General features: G+C 45.8%; 1 protein-coding gene and 1 long non-coding RNA gene across 2 annotated transcripts in view; one reads left to right on the plus strand and one right to left on the minus strand.

Moving 5' to 3' along the window:
- The window catches only part of TSPAN7 (tetraspanin 7), a 98,688-nt gene that overhangs the window by 9,592 nt on the left and 63,868 nt on the right, over nucleotides 1–25,228 (minus strand). The window contains exons 2-5 of the mRNA XM_030019913.2: nucleotides 10,088–10,276; nucleotides 7,786–7,860; nucleotides 6,321–6,416; nucleotides 4,047–4,202 (exon numbers count right to left, since the gene is read on the minus strand). Of these exons, the coding sequence (XP_029875773.1) occupies nucleotides 4,047–4,202; nucleotides 6,321–6,416; nucleotides 7,786–7,860; nucleotides 10,088–10,276 (516 nt within the window). The remainder of the gene's footprint in view (nucleotides 1–4,046; nucleotides 4,203–6,320; nucleotides 6,417–7,785; nucleotides 7,861–10,087; nucleotides 10,277–25,228) is intronic.
- LOC115343667 lies at nucleotides 6,907–20,124 on the plus strand. Its single transcript, XR_003924231.1, has 4 exons — nucleotides 6,907–7,000; nucleotides 9,613–9,616; nucleotides 16,266–16,280; nucleotides 20,114–20,124. It is a non-coding gene; the product is annotated as an uncharacterized LOC115343667 (long non-coding RNA).

The following is a 25,228-nucleotide window of genomic DNA, read 5'->3' on the forward strand; positions in this document are numbered from 1 at the left end:
ACACCAGGCAAGGTACTGAGTAATATATAACTTTAAGCCATATAACAAAGTTATCAAGGGTTTTGTATGAAGTTTCTTGGTTGGTTGCTTTTGGACATAAATTCCCTGTCCTGCTCCCCAAACACAACTTTCTCTCTCTAGCTCAGACCCTGACTCCATCAGCTGACTTGCTTCCTCGTGCCTCAATTCACAGCCCACACCAGGGCCAGAAGATTCATACTTCATACAGTGCATTTCTGTCCTTCTCTTGGATAGGCTGTTTTGAGATGCCCCCCTCAGTATGATAATTTTCACCAAGTTTCTCCCCTCACCTACTCTACCCCTCAGATAAAGCATTTGAAATTAGCTTTCCTAGTTTGTGGTGCCTAAATGAATCTACACAAGTGACGCAAAACTTGGGGCAAAAAAAAAAAAAGAAAGATGACATCTACTTTTTCTTTCATTACTAACCCATCTGTCCATACAATCCAAAGCCACCTCTCAAGCCCTTCTGCCACACTTCCTCAAATGACCAGCACCACTCTCAGCCTAAGGCCAGTCCCAAGGCATTTTATTTAATGTTATAACTTTATCCACTTTATCAGAAGTTGGAAAAAACAGAAATAACAGTGAGTTCCACTTCCCAGTTTGGGCTTGCGTCCTGTAAGAGAGAAGTGTTCCACATTTCCCCTCCATCCACACACCCCTCACTTCTGCAAACACTGTAGGAACTCAGAGGATTAGATGCTTGTAAAAAATAACAGCTAGAAGGAAAGCACAACGTCCTTTGTTAAAGACAGGCCATTCATGAACTAAATTGCATAATTTCTTTAACCTCTTTTATAATATCAGAAGACATTTTATTTAATCCTGAGAGTAATGAAGTGGTAAACCTACTAGTAGCTGAGAACCAACACAGCAGTAATTCATTTCTGAAATGTTTAAGTGTACATATTAATCCTTAATTATGTCTTACAACAGTGTACAGTATGTTAGATTTACGTTTGCTTATTTAACACATCAAGCAAGTATAGTTGTGTGTGTCTTACATGTTATGAAATTAGGTTAGATTTCTCAAGCAGTGCTTTCATGCTGTCTTACATGGCTTAATGTTCTCCCAGCTCTTCTGAAATCTGTTCTGCTCAACAGCCTTCAAGAGATGCAACATCTAACAGCAATGGTAATTTGAGGGAGACAGAAGATCTCGTTAAAAAAACATGCAAGTGAGAGAGTTGTGATCGCTCTCCTCATTTGAAGACTTTGTTTTCCCAAATCACAATAATCTGTTTCCTGAAGTACATTGCATAAATACGGCTTAATTGCTCAGTCCTTACTGTGCACGGCGTGAGAGTGCAGGAGGCACCCAAGAGTTGCATACACATTACAGAAGTATGTGAAGCACTGTGTGTGCACATCTGGGTGCTGATTCAGAGGACAGAAGTGACAATTTAGCAAGCATCCGATCATTCTTGACTCCATGCATCTGTTCCTTTATTAAGATTTTAGAGAGAAGTTCTTGAGGTTTGTTGGTAATGAACTCTGAAGATTAAAAGCACTATATGAACATTAAGTAGCTAATCCTAATGACAGCTCTCAAAGTTAGGTGTTAGTTAGAGATGAAGAAACAGACAGACTGAATGATTTACCCAAGGTCACTAAGCAAGTTAGTGGCAAAATTGGCAAAGAAAATCCAGGAATGTTGTCTTTTAGTCCTGCAATTAGATCATCAGTTTAATCCTCTTTGGATAATTCATCATTAGTCCTCATAAACTGCTAGTAATGTGATTAGCTCATAGAGAACTTGTCTTACTGAGAGTTTTGCAAGATCCACCAACAAGATGTATTCCAAATATACTTATCCACAGGAATGGTAACAAGGGTCTTCCACAACACAGACAATACGTATTCTCCTTTTTCTCCAACACAGAGAGCAAAGTGCCTATTTATTTCCAAGACGAGTAAGGCGCTTGGGTGAGAGGCAATGACGTTTGCTTCCTATCTGAAGTGAAAGCATAGGGCCACACAACATTTCCTCCTGCTTGCTTTTTATTCCCATGCCCCTTTCAGAACCATCCCACCTTCCTCAAACATTTGGGACAATTCCGAGAACTCGCAACTGCTGAACAGAAATCTTTACAACCTTTGATTACAAGCGGCTATCTTAGAAAATGGGACACAATGTCGCAGGACATCCAAACTTCCCCTAGGTAATTAAATCATGTAATTAAGTCAAATGCTTCCTGAAGAATCAGCAGTCCTTTTCTGTCAGGTGACTCGTGCATTTGACAGGAGAGATGCTTAGGAGCAAGCGTGGCTGGAAGTGAGTTACTAGCCCTGGACTAGCACAAGCTCATTCATCCCTCAGCCGCTTCCTACAATTTAGCAGGCATCCTTTGCAAAGAAGAACTCACAAGTGGACAGGGATTTCTCTGTGCATGCATGCAGAGCACGCAGAGCAATCCTGGCATTTTGGGGAAACACCAGAGCGGTGCTGGGGATGCAAATGGCACCTGCTCAGTTACGCAGCCAGGAAAGGTTCAGAGTGCGCGGCCATCCCAAACTGAAAAGGTGAGACCTGCTGGTAGAGTACCAGTGACACCAGGGAGTTTTCCTGCTGGGAAAGTGGGCAGAAGCAGGGGCTCAGGATGGGCTGCCCAGGAGGCACTCTGCCTGCAGCCGATGCTGGCCGTACCGCACATCCCTAGATCCACCCTGTCCTGCCTCTCACCTTCTTTCCACTTCTACAAAAATGGAAAGTTACTACAAGTCCATGAAGTGCAGCTGAATGGAGTGGCTCACCCTTTACACTCACGCAACCCAGCAAGATTACTTTGGTGGTGGCAACTGTGAGTTTCTTAACAGATGGACGTCACTAATGTTCCACATATGTCTGCAACAAGTGGCTCTCATTAAACTATTACAGAAAAGAAAGGCTTAGTGGAAAATAATCCTCTAGTTGTTTTTTTTTTTTAATACATGCTAGAAAATGTTGTCCACTTGACTGGTTTTCAAAGAAAGATGTTTCAGGCTGTGCTTAGCCACCACTCCAACCTCCTGATTCACAGGTGACTGAGGTGAAAAAGACAGAAACAGTACACAGAGAGGCATTTCCATATTTCCCCTGTTATCTACTCAGGACTTTTATTTATTTTTTTAAAGTCAACTCTGAAAACAAAAACAGAAAAGAAAACAATCCTTAAGTCTGACTAAGCTATGCTGCAACTTAGCATGGTGATTTGGCCATTGATGATGCACTAGCACTTAAAGCAATAGCTTGAGCTGTATTTCTGCAGTGCAGTGTCTGTTATATATGCTGCATTATTTTCTCTTTATTCCTCCCTTTCTTTGTGTTTTCTGTATTTTTGTTCTCCAGTTATTCCTTTTCTTCCTGTTTTCCCAACCTGCTTTCCCAACCCTGTTCTGTTTTCCCAACCTGCTCCTTCAGGTGACCCCAGGGGAGGGGTCACTTTGGCTGTGCTATGCTTGCAGCAGCACATGTCCAAAGATTTTAAGAGTCACTGTAAATGTACCAGCCAGCCACAACGCTTGTTGTCAATTACCCATGTTGTCTCTGTTCAGGATGACAGGCTCCAGCGCTGAAATTACTGTTTGAACATAAGCAAGAGTAAAACCTGTCCTTCCCTCCTCCTAGCTATGTCCTTGTCCTCAACAAAACCCCACACCATTCAGCAGGAGTGAGCAGAAAAACAGAGAAGTGCTGACCGACCTAACCCTCAAGGGCAGTCGAGCGCACGTGCCACTCGTGGTCCTGCGCCTGGCCAGCACTGCCTCGATGTGCAGCGCCATACCTCAGCCTCTGCTGGGAGGAAGGGGAACAAATCCCCTCCTCATCAGAAACGTCGCTGCACCTGGTCATTTGAGAACAGCCAGCTTGAAGAATTTGAAAGCAAGGGGGGGGGCAAAGCCCATCCTTACCATCACTCCAGCCCAATACACACGCTATCAACCAACCATTTGAAACAAAATGCAACTGTAAGCAGCCGTACGCTCCACTGGCGTACTGGATGGTTTCATAACAACTGCCTCCGGTACAACGTTACTGGTACCTTCTGGTTTACTTTGGTGGCAGCCACGGTCATGTTACGCAGATCCTGAGTATTACAGTCACTGGAGTTCATGCAACAGCTTGTAGGGATGCCGTGTTTGAAGAAGTAAGGGCTGGTGCTCCAGTTGGTGTAGCTCTGAATGCCGCAGCAGCTCAGCTATGAGGAATAAGAGGCAGATTTAAAACAAACAAACCAACCAGAATTAAAACTAGTACAGAATCATCACTGCCCACTTAGTAAGCTCGTAATCAAAATAAAGACAGGTTGTCCCCAGTTTTGAAAAGTAGATACCATCCCCCACCCCATTTATTACAAAAGTATCCGGAATGTCATTTACAGAAGGTGGGAGCAGATGACCTACTAAAAAAAAGATATTTTACGAGCAGAGCTATTATTTGCAACATTTGACAAAGGTCCAGCCGTAAGGCCATCTTTTTTAGTTGAAGGTCTTTTGGGATTTTTCATTCGTTTTTTTTCCTTTGCTTATTTAGTTATTCGATTAAAGATGATCTTGGAAATTCAAGACAGAGCCTCACAATGCAGTCAAAAAAAATGGCCTTAAAAAGCCCAAAGCATTACACAGAATTACATCCTTCTCATCTCTGAGTCAGGAACCTGTGGTGTTCCCAAATTGCTTTGCTGTATTACAGATGGCCATACTGGCCAGCATTACAGCAGACTTTGAGGGGCTATGCTTCAGTCCAGACACGCAATGCTGGCTGTTGAAGGGCCACCACGTCCCTTCAAATCCTCTGGTATGTCCTTTGCCATCATGCGCCAGATCACTTCGCAGGGAGAGGTTTTTTTTTTCCAAGAAAAACAAGGGGATTTGTGTCCAGCAGCTCCAGAAATCTCTGGGAGCCATGCTGCCAAACACATACGGGGTCAAACTAGTACAAATTGCTAAGGTGAAGCAAGCCTCTCTAACTCACCAAAATAATTTCTAGGAAAATTCACTGAGCCATGAATAGGAGACCATATGTTCATAGAGAGTGTCTATGAAATCAGCTGAAAAACCCTAAGTTGGAAAGAATGTTCTGCTCTAGATGCTAATAAGACATTCACTCAAAGATATGGAGTATGTGCTAAATTCTCTGCATGAAAAGGGCTTGTAAATGCAGTTCCCGTAAAAACAGAGCTACAAATGAAATGAACATTTCGCTACGACAGAAACACTGAACAATTACTCAAAACTGTTTAGTTTAGCCAACTCCAAGGACCAGAAGTTCAAAACACAGGTTAACATTAGGCAAACAGACAATCTGATGGCAGAATACACTCAGTTTAGAGCAGTGCAGTAATCTGCTAACCCAGAGAAGACAGGTTAGAGGCACAGTTTCAAACACACTGAGGGGTCCAATATAGTAGTGGCAATTTCTAATGAAGATCTAGAAGTCATCAGTACAATTACACTAAAATTTCAGCTGTTCAGCAAGTTACAATCATATGAAAAGCAAGTTGGCTCATAGAATGTATTGTGAGCTGAAGGGATAGCTGCTTGCTATGGTACAGTTTCCAGCAGGAATTTAAATGTGAATTTTATCGCTCTGTGTTGTAGTTGGTGGACTTGGTCCCTTTTGGTTGGCATCTCCAACTAGTTTGGCCATGCTGTAGCATTTGCTCGTGCCCTGTGCCCTGCTGGAAGGCAAGGCAACCTCCCATTGCCCTGCTACTGCATCGCGTGGGTCAGAAAGGCTCTTCCACCAAGCACCTAATCCATCCTTCCAGCATGGCCAGAGAACAGCTTTCATTGCCGACCTCAGCAGCACATTTCTCCACCCCCTTTTCCTCTGGAGAAAATACACTCCGTTTCTCCCCTTAACTCACTAGGTGTCCTTGGCCAGCCTGTCATTGTACTTGTGAAGAGAAGTGATGCAGTTTTTCAGTGATACAGGATGCTAGACTATAAAATCCTGTCTCATCCAGCTGAAATTTACATTTCATAGTCCCCTTGACAGATTCCCTTAAGAACAAGGTATGTTCTTAAGGGATAAAACTGGCCCCTAAACCTAACTCAAGATCTGGGTCCAACAGCAAGCAAGTGCGACAGGCCCTGTCTTTATTACATAGCTTGTTCATTAAAACTTAGGCATCTTGCACGAGCATACCAGTTGAAATACTTTTTCTTTAGATCAGTTTTGCCAGCCTCTAATTTTGCTTGCAATATACAGCTTGCAGATTGAACCATCCACTCTTCATGTTCTGTGATCAAATCTGAATGTACGCTTTGTCTCTCTTTATTTATTAATTTTTAATATCCAATTTTAGACTTACACTTTCCTGTACGTTATCCACTGCATGGCTCCGCTCATCGTTCTTGTTGTAATTCTGGATTGCTTCAGTGTATGTCCTAAGGAAAGTATCCTTGATCTATGAGGGTGAGGAAAAAAACAGCACACGTGAGCAACGAAAAGCGTAACATCTGGAGCAGTTTTTGCAGGAAGCAAATGCATTTCCAAACCTAACAACGCACTCAAACTACCCCTTCCCAGTCATTTTTAAGTGTGTTTTCAGAGCTGGCAGAGCTCCCTCTTAACTGCCAGGAGTCATTTATGCCCTTTTTCAAGTGGGGTCTATTGGACATAGAAAGAAAACTACCCCAGCAAACTGCTACATTTTAAAAAACAGAAAATAACTTAACCTATAAGAAAGATATCCTTTGATGCTTTTTCCCCAAACACTTTATTCCAGCACTAAGTCTGGTGACAGAAGCCAGTGGCATCAAAAGAAGACATGAATTCCCCAACTGGGCAGCAACCCTCGTCCCCAGCACCAAAGGTGTTTGCGTAAGGAACAAGAGGTCTCTCAGCTGGAGAAGGTCAGGCACATAACTACGAAAGGCACTTTGGATGGTAAAGAGGCTGGGTAGCAGATGATTTGGGCAACCCACATGGCTGTGACCTTCGCAAGAGACTGCCTCTCCCAAAAGGGAGCAGCAGCCTGACACTGAGGAGGTATTTCAGGATCAAATTAAAACCTATCCATCATTTGCAAGGGTAGATAACAGAAAAGCCTATAGCAAGGGAAATCTCATGTCAAAAGAGGAGGCTAGAAAACCAGTTAATACAAAGAGAAGAGACAAAGAGGGTCTCTGGGGTTGTCCTGGTTCAGCACTAATGGCATGTAGGTTCATGGACTTGAAGCCAGAGGTAGACCTGATTACAGTGGATAAAGCAGAAGTACTACTACAAATCTAGACCATCATGCTTTTTTAAAGCTTCTTCCTGTCCCAGTTTCCTACCTCATTCTATTTCTAATCTCTCCTTATTCTCAGGATAGAAACAAAATCCCATCCCACTGCCTCCCACCCCCCCAAAAAAAAAAGATTTACAAAACATCGAGTCTGGTCTGATGCAGAATTGCTCTCTGCCTTATATAAACAAGCACTTGCCTGGCTGAGGAAGCTGCGTTTAAGAAAAGTATTTAATCTATTTTGCAGTCCTCAGCATATGTAAAAGAGTAAAGAAGATCTTACATGATGGACACACAAAAAACGATAGCTCCAGAGTAAATTATCAGGCAGCTGAGGCCAAGAGCTTTGGCTAAATCCCTTCATTTGGAATCGCATCAGTTTTTAAGAGCTGTACATGTTATTGTTGCACATCAGCCGCATCCCTGGAGATGTGTATGGAGCCGCCGAGCTCAGCGACCTACACATTCTCCACGCTCCAGAGAACTTCTCAGCAGCTCCTGCCCAGGAAGGCACTGCCATATGCAAACTCAGCACATTTCCACATACCTCGTGGCGAAACACAAACCCTGAAATGCCAGCCACTAGCTCAGCCAGGAACACCAGGGACAAGAACATGGCATACTGAAAAGGAAGGAGGCAAGAGAAGTCAGAACGTGACAGGCTTTTGTCTCAGCACAGATACTGCTCAGTTATCACAAAAAATTTAACTTTCTGCTCTAGACACTCTTTAAAGATGTTAAGAAACCAAAGGTCTTTTGGAGGTGATATACAGGTTATTGCCTGAATATGTTATATGTGTTTATACAACTCACAAATGATATGTATTGTCTAATTACTGACTTTTCTGACATTTCTGTTCCCACATTTCTTAGTGTTCTCATATAAATTAAAACACGCTCACATGCCAGAGATGGATCCAAGTCACTCAGGTTTTGATCTTGCAGTAAAGAATACAAACAGACCCTTCACGTTTGCATGGCACTCTGCTAAAGTAAATAGGCTTCTCCAGGTGTTTTGGTTCATGTTTATCTATCTCACTGCTAGACTGGGATTTGCTGCCTGATTCTTGAAATTTCTCCAATGATGAACTGAACCACTGACTTAATTGGAAATATTCTCACTGTAACACTAGACAGATGCCTCAAATACTTTGCTGAGCCAAGGCCCATGTTTGGCTTTAGGACCAGCACCTGCATCCAGAGCTAAATAAACCTTGAAAACAGTGCTTTCAGTGTAGACACTCACAAACTATTAAAAATACATCTAAGCAGAAATAAAGAAGGTAAAGAAAAAAATGCAAAGTGGGATGGTAAAAGTTGAAGTTGGGGCTTAATCTTCTGGAAGGAAAATTACCTTTTTTCTCCACATGCGAAATAACAGTTAATTAAAAAAGGAAACATTTTAAATTAAATCCAGTCCTAGCAGGATTTAGTGGAAAGAGGAAAATTTATTTTTAATGGAAGGCTGTTGGAGAAGGGAGGAAACAGTGAAGGCAGAACTAGAAAAATCATTCTCTCCAATTAATGCAGCTGTCAAATCACTGCCTCTATTCTGTTCAAGAGAGAAAGAAAGTTTTGAAATATTTCTTAGATGTACAATAGAAAATAAAACCATATGCTTGGAACAGCACATGCCACTGTTAGGGGCATACCTTTAAAAAAGTGACATGACTTACAGAGCAACTAGCAGAGCCTGATTTCCTATGGATTTATATCATCATTCACCTTTATCCCTTTCCCATCTGGACTGCAGTAACTCCGACAAGCCTCTACACGTGCCCTGACAGCACATCACCAGCAAGAGACAGCAGCAGTGCACCTACAACAGCATTAGGCACATGCCGACTGGCCACCAGCATATACCTGCTGACCGGTCTGCAGCTGCTCTCTCTCCCCTACTGTGCCATCAGTTGAGGAAATTAGCTCTCTTTAAGATGTGCTTTTTTAAAATCCAGTTCAAACTGGAAAAGAATTGTCCCATCTCCTTAGAAAATCAGCCCCAAAATATTGTAGCAGGAGATGCATTGTACTGTCAAGCCCTTTTCCACTATCTCAGTGCTTCACAACTGCTATTTCCACCCTTTAAATCATTACATATGCAGCATTTTGCTCCTGAATATTCCTAGAAACACAGTTTATCATACAGGTTTGCTTAATCTATAGTTACTTTGCATTTTAAGGTGGGCTGGAAAACTCGGAACAGAGAATCTTATAGGGAGAGAAGTTAAACTGGACTGAGAGACAGCTGCTGTACCTCTGCTTAGTGTACCTTGAGTCCATGCTGCTTTTGAGATGAGGACAAACTTACCATACAGAGCTTTGTTTTCTGGGGTTGACTTGTTTTATTCTAGTGAATGTTAGAACAAAAAGAAAGGCTGGTGTGCTTTTAGAAGGTATCTACTATTTTTTCCATAGATTTCACATGAGAGTATTAAAATGACCCCTACAAAATATACTTCAAATGAACTTCACATTTATGATGCTTTGGACATTTTTAAGATTGTAAATATACCTATCATCTGGCTCACAGAAAAACAGAACGATTGTAGAGTTACTCACAGAGTAATTCAGCAGCAGCATTTCACCCTGCTCTCAACCACACATGCGCCTGTATGCCGTGCAGTAGCAAAATTCATTCATACTCAATCAACAACTGGTTTTGGCAAAGATTTTTTTCCCCCTTCTTTGTCCAAAAGACACACGTGTTGAACATTAAGATCAATAAAATCTAGCTTATGTGCCTAAAAAACCATGTTAACATCTGGTGAAGCTTGGCAGGGGGTAGGGGGAATCCCAATACATCGACAAAACCTCTTCCCCTCTTGCTTAAGGCACTTTGGCATGCTTACCAGTTTCAGCATCCATGGGCTGCCACGACAAGTGGCAAAGCAGCCGAAAAGGCCGAAGACAATGATTGTGGTACCCGTTCCGATGAGCACGTAGGGGGCATTGGTGGAGTTCTCAGCAATGAGAGAGATGTATGTGCCAAGGGTGAGCTTGCCCCAGACGCCAACTGCGAGAAGGATAACGCCTGTAATCTGCAAAGCAAGAGGAGGAAGCCGTCAGGAGTTACCAGGGAAGGCATCCAAGTTCAATACACAGTAATCCTGAAGAGATTTATTGGTGCTGTTGTGTTGGCAGAAGGAAGACTCAAGACTTTTACTAACTCCAGAGGGATGGACAGAGAAAATTAATTTCCAGCATCTGGAGATGTTACGTTAAGACTGCCACCAGAGGACAAACATCTAGGACTAATCACCACAAAGCTGACGATTGCCAAGGGAGGATGTAGTGTACCGCCTGCAGGAACGGGCTCTCTGCTCCTACAGCACACTGAGAGAGGCGGCCAACTCCATCACTCTTACCAAAAGCCGACAATAACTGCCCAACAATTTTGCCACAAAAACTGCCTGAACCACAAAAACCTGCTGCTTGATGTCCCATCCTTCTTAACGCCAAAGTTGCAGGAACGCGAGCATCCCTTGCAGTGCACTACTCTGGCAAGTGAGCCTTCCCCAGGCTTTACACCAAGCGACCCCCCCGCTGGCTGCACAGAAGCTTTCCCCGCCCCGAGCATGGAGTGGGAGGACACCAGTGAGCCCTGGGAGCACCCAGCCTCTTGCCCGAGATGTTCAAGCAGAGACGGCCGGGCAGCCGGGGCACGCAAGCTCCCAGCACCGGCAGGGATGCGGGGCAAGCCCACGGCGTGCCGTATGCCGACATCGAGCAGTGGCCACAACAGGGACGATGCCTGCAGCATCTGTTGGTCGTCGCCCGGTGCCGACACGCCTGCTTCAAGACCGTACACACGTAACTCATTCCCACGGCGCGTCCAAAGGTGGGACACGAAGGGCCCGTCCGGAGTGCCAGATCTGCAAGCGCTTCCTGAATTCCCCCCACACTTCTTACTAGCTCCTCCTGGCCACTGCCGAGGGGCAGGAGCAGAAGAAATGTCCTGACAGTATTCTTGTGTTCGCTTTCCAAGTTTTCTCTTGTGAACATTTTTATACTGCTGTGAAATCTTGAAATTCAACACTATTACAGCAGGGTTGCCCTCCAGTTGTTTGTGGAGGGGATCCTTGTTCACAGTTATGTTGCACCTAAAAAATCCCAGCTGAGCTACGCTGTAAGATCTTTCAGCTACTTTTCATACAGGTCGATGTGAATTAATTCAGGGAAAGCCTTCTCGAAGGAAAAAAGGAAAGCACCTTTTTTACCTAGGCTGGCTCAAAAAGGACTATGCAGGGTGTACCCCCCATCACTGCCTTCCCACTGTGCCTTTCCACCGTCCTGCTGCTCGGCACTAGCAGGCAAAAAGGAGCCCGTCCTCTGCTCGACCTGTGTCTGCGGCAGCGGCAGCAAGTGCTACTCTGGTGCAGCACTTCTCCCTCTCTGGAGAGGGATCTGCGTTCAGCAGAGCTGCTGAATAATCAGAGCCACCTAAGGAAAATACCAGGAGGAGGGAGGATACAAAACAGATGCTCTGAAGAAAGATACAGGGGGAGGGATGCAGGGAAAAAGAAGAAACCAAAAAAAGAGAGAATAAGGAGAGAAACAGGAGAGGGGAGCGGGCAGACAAAAGCAAATTAACATGTCCTCAGAGAGAGGAGATCTTTTCTATCCTAGAGAGAAAATAATCTCACCGGGCAATTTTGGCACTTCCCAGTTCATTCCCTTCCTTCCCCCACACCTCCCAGAGCTGTAGGGAAGACGTGCCCCAACCTGGCTCCCACTCAGAGCACACTGGAGTGCAGCACTGCCAGCAAAACCCATCATGTCCCTCTGTCTCCCCAAGCCTCCCCTGCTCCCCCCAACCAGCCACGGCAAGCGTCGGCATTTCTGTCACATCTTGGGGACAGGATTAGCAGAGATTTCTCCTCTCCTGCCCACCGTGGCGATAGGAATACATCTGGCTCCTGTCCATCTTTCAGTGCAACTGCGTGAAAAGCGCCGATTCCTTGCTCTTGTACCCCACCAACTAACAGCTGAACGTCAAAAAAATCACCAAGTAGCTTACATACCCACAGGCATCAAATGCCTCCGCTGAGTCTGGTTCCATCCACACACAACACTGTCTTCACCTCTCTCCCTCTTCTCCCTAACAAAAGCTTTTTCAGAGGGTGCAGATTAATCAGCAAAGTCCGAAAGCGAGCTGTGAGGGACTCGGAAATCCGCAGAACAACTTTTGGTTTCTCGCCTCCAGTTCGACAAAGGGCTGGTTTCTGTGCCTGAGCTGCTGAAAGTTTTACCACTGTCCCCAGGGAGACATAAAAGCAGCCTTCACTGCCAAAATGAACAAACAGCTTCACATTTGAAAGAGAACTCAAGCCTTGCAATAAAAGCATTTTTAGTCGGCTGTTTGAAACAATTACTAACCCTTTACTATGCGTTTTAAGAGTTTGGTTTCCCCCTGTCTCAGGGGGGCCTATCCAATTTATGGTACACACAGACTTTGGAAAAAAGGAGCAAAGCCTCTCGGTGTTTTATTCCCCTTCTGCTTCTCAATAGAGCTCCGATTTACATGGATTTAAGGAAATCCCTCAGTTTGTGGGGAGGACTAAACCCCCAGCAAGCTTGGCACTGCGCAGAGAGGACGGGATATTTCCACAAAGACACGCTGCAGACACGCCTCGGGTTGCAGCAGCGCCAGCTGGAATTTTGCTCGTGAAGAGGAAAAACCAGAAGACTTCCCTGCAAACCTTTTCATGACCTTTATTTAACAGAGCACGAACAGCGGTATGACCAACACCCACCTCCACCCAGAGGCAAACCTTGTTTCCTTATTTTCAAGACACACTTTTCATCCCTATGTCTCTGCTCCATCATGCAACCAAGGGAACAATCAATGTACTGGCCTCTTGTTTGGTTTGGGTTTTAGGTTGGTTTTCTTTAAAAGCAGGAGGGACAAGGGCAGACAGAAGACTGGGATAGCGCTGGCCTGAAAACAAGGCAGCGGGAATACACACCGCGCCTGCCACTCACCATCACTACACGCATCGTCTCCTACTTTACCTCCTGCCCCAACAGGCTGCGGCAATGAGCCCGGTATGGTTGTACCTGATTAACGAAGCAATTCCTTCATTTGACCTGAAACCACCACGCCGGACGAATTCTGTGTCCAGCGTGACCTGTGGGTCAGGCCCAGTAGGTGCAAGAGCTAGGTGATGTGGGTCCATTTGCATCTGAAAGGTCTAAAAGGAAACTCAGAGCACCTCCTGCAATGAAAAGTCTCTCCCCAGTCTTCCCCACTCCCTTCCCGCTGTAATGTTTCCATTCAGACCATGATCATATAATTCAGTGGCAAAATGGAAAATGACCAGGAAATCATCGAGATAAACAGTGGCAGATAGATATATGGATATGATCAATACATTTTCTCCTGGAGGTATTTCAGATATCCTGGCAGTCAGAGGAGAGTGACCGCAAGCCTTTCGACTTTTAGAGCCCCCCTGAGCCACGATTCACCATCCAGAGCAGCTTTATTTATAAACACCTGCAACAGCCAGCACACATGGAGTGAGAGAGCAGCAGTCCCACTCCACCAGTGGACTTCTACAGCAAAACCTGGCCTTTGTGTGGCCCCTCCAAGGATTAAGAGGGTTAATGGTATGGAAATGGTATGACAACTACAGCCTACACTAAAAGGGTGGCAAAACCCCACTCCAGGTCCTCAGCAGACACAGAAGAAATAAACTGGCAGCTGCAGAGCCTACAATGCCCCAAATGAGACATCTGGAGCGGTACAGAAAAACAAGCCTTAGCAAAGGCAAAAAAAAAAAAAAAAGTTTGCTTCTAAAAAGTGACTACAGGAGAGATCCTGCCCAAATGTAAGGAGCTGTGGGAGAACCATCAGTAGCTGCTCTTTGGAGGGCTGGGACCCCATTCCCCCCACAGCCCCCGGGGGTCAGAAGGGTCAGAGCAGCCTCTCTGAGCTTTGGCCCCGTTTTATGCGACACCAGTTGTGACAAGCATGATATGATGAACGCGACCCTGGCTTTTGCCACCTCCCTCAAGCATCTCTGACTTCGTGGGTTGTTGTTTTTTTTTACGGTTTCAAGCTCAGAGTTTGAGTATGCACAGAGGCGGCCGATCGGAGGAAGGATGCACAGGGAAGGGCTGCCTAGGTAGCTCAGCCATTTTCAACATTTACCAGCCGTCATGTACCCCACCATCCCCTTGCCCAGCAGCTAATGACGGGTCTGAGTCCACGGCGCAGTGCAAGGCAGGAGCTCCCGGACAGGCAGGAGGCCGAGGAGCATCCCGCGGGCACGCTGCTGCCCTCGGGGCACGATGAACGAAGCCCACGGAGCAACTTCCACGGGTGGGCTGGCAGTGCCTGGGCTCCCAGTTGCATCGGGGAGCTTTTCTCACTTGCCACCATTGCTGGGACCCCTGACATAGAGACCCTGCCCTCCTAAAGCAGATCGCTGAGCACCCGCTTCGTCACAGCGCTGGGTCCCACAGGTGACGGGGGGGCCGAGGGCAGAGCCATCTACGCTGCACGCAAACAGAGCCAGGCAGGTGAAATGCACCCTCAGTGCTTACGGATGTGAAACTCGCAGCGTGGACAGAAAAACGGAAGGTGTGATTATTACGTGATGAGGTTATCCAGCTTTTTGTGCCATTCTCTGGTGTGGTTAAGGCAAAGTGAAAGAGAAAAAAACCCCAAAGTACCAGGATTCATGGCCTGTCACAAACATACCCAACGCTTTGATTCAGAAAAGATCTCTGAAGTTTTCCTTGGACTTTATACAAACCTTGGTTTAAGCAGTAATAGCCCACACCTGGATAAAACAGTCAAAGCACGCATCCATCCCCAAACAGACAACATCATTAGAGAGAGATCTGTACCAGCAGCCAGGGCATGCCTGGTTTATCCGTGCTCAGGGCCAGTTCCTACTGCCATAACGAGCCCCAGAAAGTCAGACAGGTTTCGAGTCCACGAATGGCCTTGCAAGTGGTTTGTGCTGGTTTTTGTCAGCTCTTCTTGATGCTTGCAAACTGTCCCGCCTCTCACGCTATTTTGACGGATGCTCCCTTTCTGCCCATGTTTCCAGGCGAAAAAGTGCTTCGTTTCACCTCCTGACATACGGTGCTCTCCTTCCAGCTGCTGTCGGGAAAGCCCCGGGCCTCGGAGTCCACCCAGCGAGGGAACATCCCGGCCATGAAAGTCTCGTGCCCCATCCCCGACACCACCCACAGCACCTCCTGCTAGCGGCCGCCACCAAAGCACTTCTTATTTTGCTCTGGTGATGGCCCCACTGCCGGCGTTGCTGTCGTGCTGCTCCAGCCCAAGGGGCAACCAACTCTTCCGAACACGGTGGCCGCGGGATCAGGCTCCCGGGGCTGCTCCTGTCCCCTGCCAGCACAGCCCACCACCAGATCGGGCAGCGCGGCTAGCTTCTCCTGCTCGCCCCTGGGTGGGAGAAGTCGCCGTCCGTCTCAGCAGAGCAAAGTTTTGCAAGTTACTGATACCTGCTCCAGGCTCACGGGTGCCAAACTGAGGGAAGCTGAGAAAATTAAGACACCCTTTGGTACACCGTTACTGCAGTGGCCTTTCAAGACCAGCAACCTCGAATCACTATTTCTTTTTGGGACCAGAAAAGGGAAAAAAAAAAACCAACCTACCCTGCAACTTCTGGTTCTTTTCTGTGCTCTTTCTCCAGCCTTCAACATTATTAGAAAGCTATTTCATCCTGGATTTCATCAAAGGTAGATCACGTCTTCCTTACAAAAATTCACTGTGGTGGAAGACCCTAGACTCACGTTTCCTCAGCCAGGAAACCTGAGATGTAGCATTCAATAAAACATTATTAGGCCTGCCCCTCATCTAGGTCAAACATTTTAAAGGTTAAAAAAAAAAACCAACATAGGAGATATCCAAATAGAGCGAGGATTGTAAAGACTACACGCAACTAGAAATTGCATTGTTTAGCGCTAGCAGGTCTCACATTTCATTGCGTCTGAACTCGGGCTCGGCACACACACCCCAGAAACTCTCGACCGACGAGATGGCAGGAAATGAAGCAGGTAGGCCACCTGGTCATTTTCTAAGAAAAACTCCAGGAAATCAGGATGTTCCCATGGAGTTTTTTAATCTAGGTGAACTGGAATGTTCTGGCTTAAAAAAAAACCAAAAACCACTGGGAAAAAAAAACCCCAACCATCTCTACCCCTTGCTGTGGCCACGCGCATCATGGCCAAACCTCACTGGCCTCCCAAGCACCGTTATGCTCCCCTGCTCCTTCCCAGCTAACATCTCCGTGAATCTCACATTTACTTCGTGTACCACACATTCACTCTGACATCCTGAATGAACTGGGGATTGTCAGTAGGACAGCAAGACTGCGCATGGACCATCAAAGCATCTCTCCTTGCCTTGCCCTGCCTCTCCTCAAGCATGGTATCACAGAGACATCCCACCAGTCAGCGATTTCGGTCAAAGGCAGACTTTCTAGCTCTTTTGCCTTCCTTCAGCGTTAGTGCAGATGTTTCCAATGTTATCTGCAGTATTGCCCATGGTTCTGGAGCTGATTGGATGTGGTGAAAAAGTTAACATGCTACAGGCAGGCAGAAATACAACTGAACCGAATGTTAGGTCTAACTTCACTTGTCCAATAAACCACCTGCTTTTAAGAGACACATGGGCAAAGATGTGGCCAACTGTGTTAATACAAGGGTATTCTGCAGCTTTATAGGAGGCAGGGAGAGTGATATTCTGGTAACATTGGGCATTGCTCTAGTCAGAACTAATGCTAAACACATGCAGTTTCTCAATAAAGGGCAACAGAAAAAATGTCTAAGAATTACTTCTTTTAATAGTGCCAAGACAAAGATTAAACTATCAACCCCCTCCTTCTGGGTAACAGCAGCGAACTATGTAAATAAGAGAAGAGGGTTTGGAGAATAACTTTCAAAAGTGCGCTATCTTTAATTCTGTCAGAATTAGGCAGGGAAACACTACATACTTGTTTAAACTGAATGCACGCTACATCTTAACCGAGCCTGTTGTCTTCATACCTCAAATCTCACAGAGCATTGGTAGTACGGTATAAAGGCAGCTGCTGCCTTAAACTGAGATAGGAGATATGAAAGCTACTACATCTCGCATCCACAGAGATTCAAGAGGCCCAAATGCAGAGAAACTAATTTATACACAAGGCTTCCATATGGAACATTTAAAGTTTATCATTTACAGAGGTGAAGATAAATGTGCAGCAGTAATTGCTAGTTTATTTGTCTACATAATTCATGTCCTCCTGTTCATTACAGATGTCAGCTATTTTGATTCCTAAGCTCTGGCAAAATAAAATTTGGAACCCCGTCCTGATGGATGCAGAGCACACAGCAATCCCTACTGCTTCCAAAAGCAGCAGGAAGAGCTCAGCATCTCCCTGGACTGGTTCTTTATCCACAGAACTGCGATGCAGGAGGGCAGCTTCATTAATCAGGATCTCAAGTATCACTTTTCTATTTCGTTTCATATTTGCAACCTTGCTAAATGAATGTAAAATGTGTGCAACTTAAAAAGAGATCCAAAGCAGCATCGGGGAGTCAGATGCAAGGAAAATACCCGTTGCTGATATTTTCAGCTCCTCGATCCCAATACTTCCTTTTCCAAACACCAGCCTCCCTGCATTTTGGTAGAGGTACGCTGCCTCTGCACAGCTCTACTGCAATCTTCTCCTCAAACAGGCCAGAGAAAGTCTGTACATAAAATGGATGAAGCCAGGGGAAGGCAGACAAGAACTAATGCAATCCATCTTGGCTGAAGCTGAAAGGTCTAGCAATAGGTTTAGCAGGCTGTGAGGAAATGAGAGAGGACCAAGGCACACAGCTAATTAGATCTACCAGACATTTCCCCAAAGGCAGGAAACTTTTTCACGAAGAAAACGGTCGACCTTGACAGCATCCAGAACAAATCCTGCATTAAAAGCATGTCCAGAGAGGCTTAAAAATAACTGGCCTACCTCTGAAAATTTTATAACTTTCCCAAAATAGGCAAGGGATCACATTCAAAATGTTCTTGCTTTACAGCCTGCCAATGGGAGTGGCTGGCTTTGAATCCCCTCCTGCCTCAGCCTCCGGGCTCTCATCAGGCAGGCAGGCGACTAAAACAAACATAAATCTTCCTTTGAGCTTCAATGTCAGCTCTTCACAGGCAGGAGCAAAGCAGTAAGAAAAGATATGATGCAACATGAAGATGCACGTAAGCCAGCAACACAGCTGAATTCTCTATTCTCACATCTGGTGATCTTTACACCTACAAAACCAACTTGGGCTACCTTTTGCACAGGATCGACCTCTGCTGGAGCTAATAAGAAATGAGGATGTCATGAGCTTTATCTTTGGAAGAAGGCAACGCTTTAATGTCCTTACCTCCCCTTTGGAAAAAAAAAAAAATTATGCCCACTGACAGAAAAAAGAAGTCAAACACAAAACCACCACCAAAGGTATAGTCACCAATGGTGCTGCCTAGCATTTCCACTAAAAATGAAGATGCTTTAAAAAAAAAAAAAAATAAAAAATTTCTGATGATAGACAGAAAAAAATGTTTCTGGTAAAACTTCCTTGACTGTTTTTAAAATCCGCTATAATTATACTCTACTCAGTGAAGACTCTACTCAAGAAAAAGTTGCAAGCCAATCAATAACAATTTTGGGACCATCTGCAAACTGAAGGACAGTCTGTAAAGGTCAATGTGTTAGGAGAAAACACCTTCAAAGGCCATTCTGGTACATAACTGTTCTAGCGCTTTCCAGTCCCTGACTTCACCATTTCTTAATACATCCCCGGGTACCTGACATGACAATTTTTTGTCTCCCTGCTCTTCTAACTAAGGCCCATCCCTCCTCTTCTTCTCCTCCTTTCCTGCCAGAGTTTCCCATCTAAATAATGCCTTCCTAAGAAAATCCAGCCAAAAGGATTTAAAGAAAAAAAATGCCGTAAAATTAATTTGTTAGATTACATTCCTCTCTGCTATCCATTGCCTGTCTCACCTGGGTAGGCTGCAACTCTCTGGGCGCAGGGCTGTCTCTTCCCGTTGCACATGCAAGATGTCCAGCACAACGGGTCTTGCTTCGTCCCTTCGCCCCAGCAATCTATTTGAGTTATGATCCCTGCTGCTCTGCATCCATCTAGTACCAGCTGCTGTCACAAAATTGATTATCCACCACAGCTCTCGCTGTTTCCATCCAAAACTGCGATTCTCATGTATTAAAACTACTGGCCCATGCCCTCCCTGCAGAAACCATCATCAGGGCTACCACCACGTGCAAACTACGGCAACGGGGATGCTGCCTCTGCTCTCATGTTGCCACCCGGTCAGAGCTGAGTATCTAGTGCACCTGGGCCAGGGGACAGTCACCAGATTTGCCCTGAAATACAATGGAGATTTTGATTAGACACACTGATGTCAAGCTTAACAACCTGTTCCTGCACAGCTTCTTTCTGTAAGTAGACTTCTCTCCTGTTTCCTTTTCAAAAATGTTGTTAAGGTTCAGTGTTTTTCCGTGCTGGGACACTATTACAAGTACATGAATAGTTGTCCTGAGTGAGCTGCCACCAGATTAGTGTCCTCAGAGGTCAAATTTTAGCACTGGTAGAAAAAAATTATGAAAAGAAGGTAAAATACTGACTCTCATGTAGGTGCTGAAGTGAACACTAAGTTATTATGGATTTGATCTGGCTCCTCACCACTGACTCTGCAGACAACAGAGTGTGTACTTACCCCTAACTTTAACAGTGTCTCTATCAACTACAAGGAAGGAAATGCAAATTGTATATACAACCCAGCTGTTTCCCAGCACCCCCACTCATCCATACACTAACCATACACCAAAGTTTAATAACATTTTCCATGCAGGCCAGGGCAGAAATGACAGTCAGGCCTGTGTCACTTATTTTGTAGGAAAAACAGGTGAAAAATCACAGGGAGGTGATTGCAACCTTCTCCTTGCAGCCAGGAAAAGAGGCCAATGATCACTGAATGAACAGCAGGGAAGAAAACATCAGAGTCATTTTGTCTGCTGCAGGATGAAGAACTGGATATAGCCCAAGAAGTCCTAAAAGCACTAACGAGGAGTGTGGGGGGACACACAACACAAGAGCTTGAAAACACCCTTGCAGCGTGGCTCAAAACTAATCATTTCTTGCTAATATAGTAGTAAATACCTATTCCTATAGAATTTTCCTATAAGGAAATAATTAATTACCTGCCACTTGTAGGAAGATTGAGGAAGAAGAATGAGATTTGGGACCTGATCACCGTCCTAAGACCATGCACATAATGAATGGTCATAATAAACAGTCATATTCTTACGGTGAAAACTCAGCTTTATTACACCTTGCACTTACAGAAAAATACGTGGAAATCTTAGTAAAATTAAGTTCTTCATCACGAGCCTTATGCTTATTTTTATGTAAGACACTTCATTAAATGAGAGAAAATATTCTGTTTTACAGTTTAGTCACCAGTGGCTCTATTAATTGATTTATCTTTTAAGTCAGCTGCAGACAAAAATGTGGTCATCTCTGGATAAAAATAAAATGCAAAAATACATTTCTGCTGGGAATTTTCAGACCTAATTTCTTGAAACGTAGCTTTAAATATGCATGACTGAACGTCTAAGGAAAAAGAACTTACAGTTTGGAGACATCAAAAGCAGCAGCCCACTCTGCAAGCTAAAGCGCATAATTAGAGAAAGGAGGTGCCTTCAGCACCCGTCGTTAGCTTGTGGAGCACGGCTCAGAGCCCCTGCGGCCATTCGCGCTTCCCGAATACCGATTCACCGCACGTGCCGCGGCTCCTACGCACGTCAGTCGCGGCCACTGGCGAAGAACCTGCACGGCGGTCTTGCGGCCACCGGAACAAAAACCAGGCTGGTGGGGGGGCAAGCCTGCCTCGGACCGAGCTTTGTGGGGGCACGGGCTGTTTCTGGAGAGCGGCTGGACGGCTTCGGCTTTGACCTGCTCAGCAGCCAGAGCCTCTGCAGAGCTGCAGCCTGCATCAGGCGGGACCACGCGTCCCAGGCGGGCGGCTAGCCACGGGTCACCTCTTTGCCCAAGCCGTGATGGAAGCAGGATCGGGCCTCACCTCCCCTCGCCCGCACCTCCTCTGTTGAGCTGTGGTTAGAGACGGCAGGCAGCCACAGCCTCCCTTGTCACAAACCCGGCTCACGGAGCTCGGTTTTCAAGGGCCAGCAGCTGGGCGAAGGCTAAGGCACAAAGCCAGGACCGAGAGTGCTGCTCGAGCTTGGCACAGCACCGGCAGGCGTTTCACATTCCCTGTCTCCGTCCCCTTCCAAGAGGTACATGCTGACAGCCACGGAGACCTGAGGCAGCAGCGAGGCAGCGTTTTTGCAGCATGCACCTGGTCAACACACCTCCAGGACGCTGCAAATGCCGCACCTGCACTGCTGAAACCTCATCTGCAGCTAAGCGGCTATTTCCTCGATTTTTCTTCTGAATAGCCTTCTTCCTCCATCGTGTATTTGCTCTGAAGAGGGCCTAGTCCCTCTGATATTTGGCTAGACATCTACTCTTGCTACCAAAGTCTGGATATGGCTTAGCCATGAATGCCACCCAAACTCACAGCATTCAAGGAGTGTCCACCACACTGCAACTGAATTTCAGCACAGCAAAAGGCTAAGGGACGGGAAAGCAGAGATGGTGTTCCTGTGCGTGACAAAAGGAAAAGCAAACGTTCTGGCATTCAGATTAAACCTAATTCAAATCAGTCTTAATGGGTCAGGCAGCCTTTGGGATGGGTGGAGTTGATGAGAGGCAATGACGTCACCATCTAGATTTAATAGCAGGCAGAGCGTGCACAGAGGAATCCAGCCCTGCCATCCTAGGTATGGATGAACGCAGAAAGGAGAGCATCCCACCTCACCAGTCACCCTGAGTCAGTGTCTGTTTCACCAGAGAAGAATTTTGTTTACATCTTCTGCTCTCAAAGGCGACAGTGCCCACCTGCTTTTCTATTCCTCTTGGGCAACGCAGTGACTGGTGGACAAAAACATTGCCACAGAGCTTGAGAGTCACTTTCAGGACTGACGTCCAGTGAACGACCATTCTAGACTACAGGAGCCACATCACAGGAGAGCTGTGGCCCTCTTCAAGCTCTGCCTTTCTGCTATTCATTGATGGGCTTCAAGAGATGGAGCAATTACCCGTGGTGGCCTCTCAGTCTCAGCACTGGATTTCCAGGCTCTCCCTTCTGGTCCCAGGTGAAGAACGGGAACCAGCCCCATTGAGAATTTCGACAGTCACACAAAGCAGCCCTGTAACAGCCTGTCCTTTAAACGAGTCAATCATTTTGTCCACCGATGACCTCCGAGGTGCTAGCACAGCTCTCCTCCGACACCAGCCCGGAGAGCAGAGCGCAGCATCGCCTGCAGCCGGGCACTGCCCTGCCGCATCGCTGCTCTCAACGCCAAGCCTTCAACAAGTATAACTTTAAACACGTGTATACTCAGTTCAATATCAATGAGAAATCACACTCCTAACCAAAGAAACAGGGCTTGTTTTGAAGGCCTAGTACTATATATAGCAGAATAGAAGGAACTAACTGATCATCAGTAAACTGATATAGCCAGAGAATATTTACCTATGGGGCCTGAAAGCTTGTGGAAGCTTAAATGCAGCAGCTGTCCCTCATATTCACACTTTCAAATCCCTGCAGCAGCAATACACAAAGATGACAGAAATGTGGTTTACACAGCATAATACAGTTTGACCTCAAACTTTAAAACAGTTGTCCAATTTTACTGAGATACAAGACTTCAAAAGATAAAAAACGCAAGATAATCAAGACTAGATGTTTTGAAACAAGAATATCCCCTATTTATAATCCTTTATTGTTTCTTAAATGCTCTTGTTGATTGCTTGCCTCCTAATAAATCCATGAAAATCTAAACTTCTATAATCCTTATGTGAAGAAAATGAAACACCCTGAAAAACAGCCTCTAGTGCTATCCATGGCCATCAGACTAGCACTACGTTCAAAGCCCATGCTGGCACAAGAATGATCTAGACTTCAGTGGAAAGAATTCCTTGTACCTCAGGACTGACTAAGGTAGGGAGGACTTTGAGAAAGTCTCCGATGAAGGAGTTTTGGTAGTTTCAGAGGATCAGACAGCACAAGAATTCCTCCCCGCATGTGTAACAGTCTTCGGGCATGTAGCAACAAACTACAGCATCATACTACACCGTCTTAAACCCAAGCGAACCATCAAAACTTCTTCATCTCTCAACAGGAATAAAACAAAAACCACAACATGCGGTGAGCATACAGTGACCATGTGGTACAGTTCATCCAGCTCTAGAGTAGCAGAAAACATAACGTGTGCATCCTGAGCACAGAAAAAAACGTACTCTTTTGCACTAGCACACACATTGGATGACAGCACACACCATAAAAGTTGTCAGAATAGATACAGTCAGCAAAGACTCTGCAAAACAACTCTGAAGGGAGTTGCTGCAATGCAGTTTAGGAGAGGAAGCTCCTCCAGGGAATTACTGCACCCATCTAACACACGCGCATAGTCAGCGCGTGAAAAAGGATTCTCCATTGCACCATCACCAGCAATGTGCCCACAGGGAAAAGGTAGCAACCGGGCCTGTTGGGTGCACAAAAACTCTTGGGCAGATGCAGAGCAGTACCAGTCCAATTCCAGCCTTAACCAGGCACTAGTCTGCCACTATCCATATGGCTATTACATATCTGTAACTATGACTTTGCTGATCTTACACAGCTTCCTCTGAATACTGAGAGGCAGTAACATAGTATATATAGTAATATTCAGTATAACACAGCAGCATGAGACCCAGAGCGATTTCTTACTGTGGGAACCGGAGGAAAAGAAAAGCTATCAGTTTGTTTATCTGCTGGTATTACAAAGTTAAGATTTAGCAGTAAGGAAACTTGAAAAGAATTAAAAAGTGATTTACAAGCTCATTAGTCACCACACACAGCAGTGGTGTGAAACTCTCTTGGAACCACTTTGTATTCAAGCATCTACGCTCCTAATAACCTTCAGAAATAGTAGTATACGGCATTGAAATGTGCAATAATAGATATGCAATGAAATTCAATAGTACCAAATTCAAGGTCATGCTTCTGGGACCAATGCCAGAAGTTTCAAGCTCCTAAATTTGCAAATAATAGTGGAGGAAAAGGGTTTCTGAAGGCCAGCTGACCACAGTGTTCATGAGGAACCACTCGTGGCACACACATAGAGAAAAAGGCACGTGCAACCCAAAGGTGCGTTTCCAAAGGCAAGGTATTTCCAGAAGAGGCTGCGCACGGGCTGCCACCACACAAGGCACCGGTGAGCTCCATCTGCAATGCTGTAATGCAATCTGCAACGGGCTAAGTCTGGTTATCCCCATTCAAGAAAGGTGAGGTGATACTGCAACAGGTACAAAGAACGACTCCCGGGATGACGAGGCAACAGAGAGTCTCTCTAGCAGGAGGCGAGACACGTGGCTTTCAAAGCCTCGCATGAAGTGGGATAAAGAGGGGTAAGGGGATATGAACCTGCCTGTAAGGGGATTACACACCAAGGACAAGAGAGAGATGTTTAAGCCAAAGGACAACTACGCTGGGAACAAAGCGGGTGCACGCTGGCCATGAATGCATTTAAGGGTGGAAATGAGAGTAATGAGGTTAGGAGCAGCTTCCTCCTCTCGGAAAAGCGAGGTGGGAGGGAAGGAGGAGAAGCCGGCAACGTGACCGCAGCCTGCGAAAGATGACAGCTGGGCAGCCTTCATCCCTCTGCCCGCGGGAGGGGGGCTGCTGGGCAGCGGCACAAGTGGAGAGCAGGAGGGTCCTGCTAAAATCCCGAATTGGCTGGAGTCTGTGATGAGGAAGCGGGGGGCCGGGGGGGGCTCGTAGCCTTCACCTGTGCAGTGCCAGGCTGCCTCTGTCAAGAAGGTCGTCAGCTGCAGCGTTCGTTTCAGTTCAATCCATGCAAAAATCACTTTGG

Source organism: Aquila chrysaetos, chromosome 7 (assembly GCF_900496995.4).
Source record: "Aquila chrysaetos chrysaetos chromosome 7, bAquChr1.4, whole genome shotgun sequence".
Classification (NCBI taxonomy): domain Eukaryota; kingdom Metazoa; phylum Chordata; class Aves; order Accipitriformes; family Accipitridae; genus Aquila; species Aquila chrysaetos.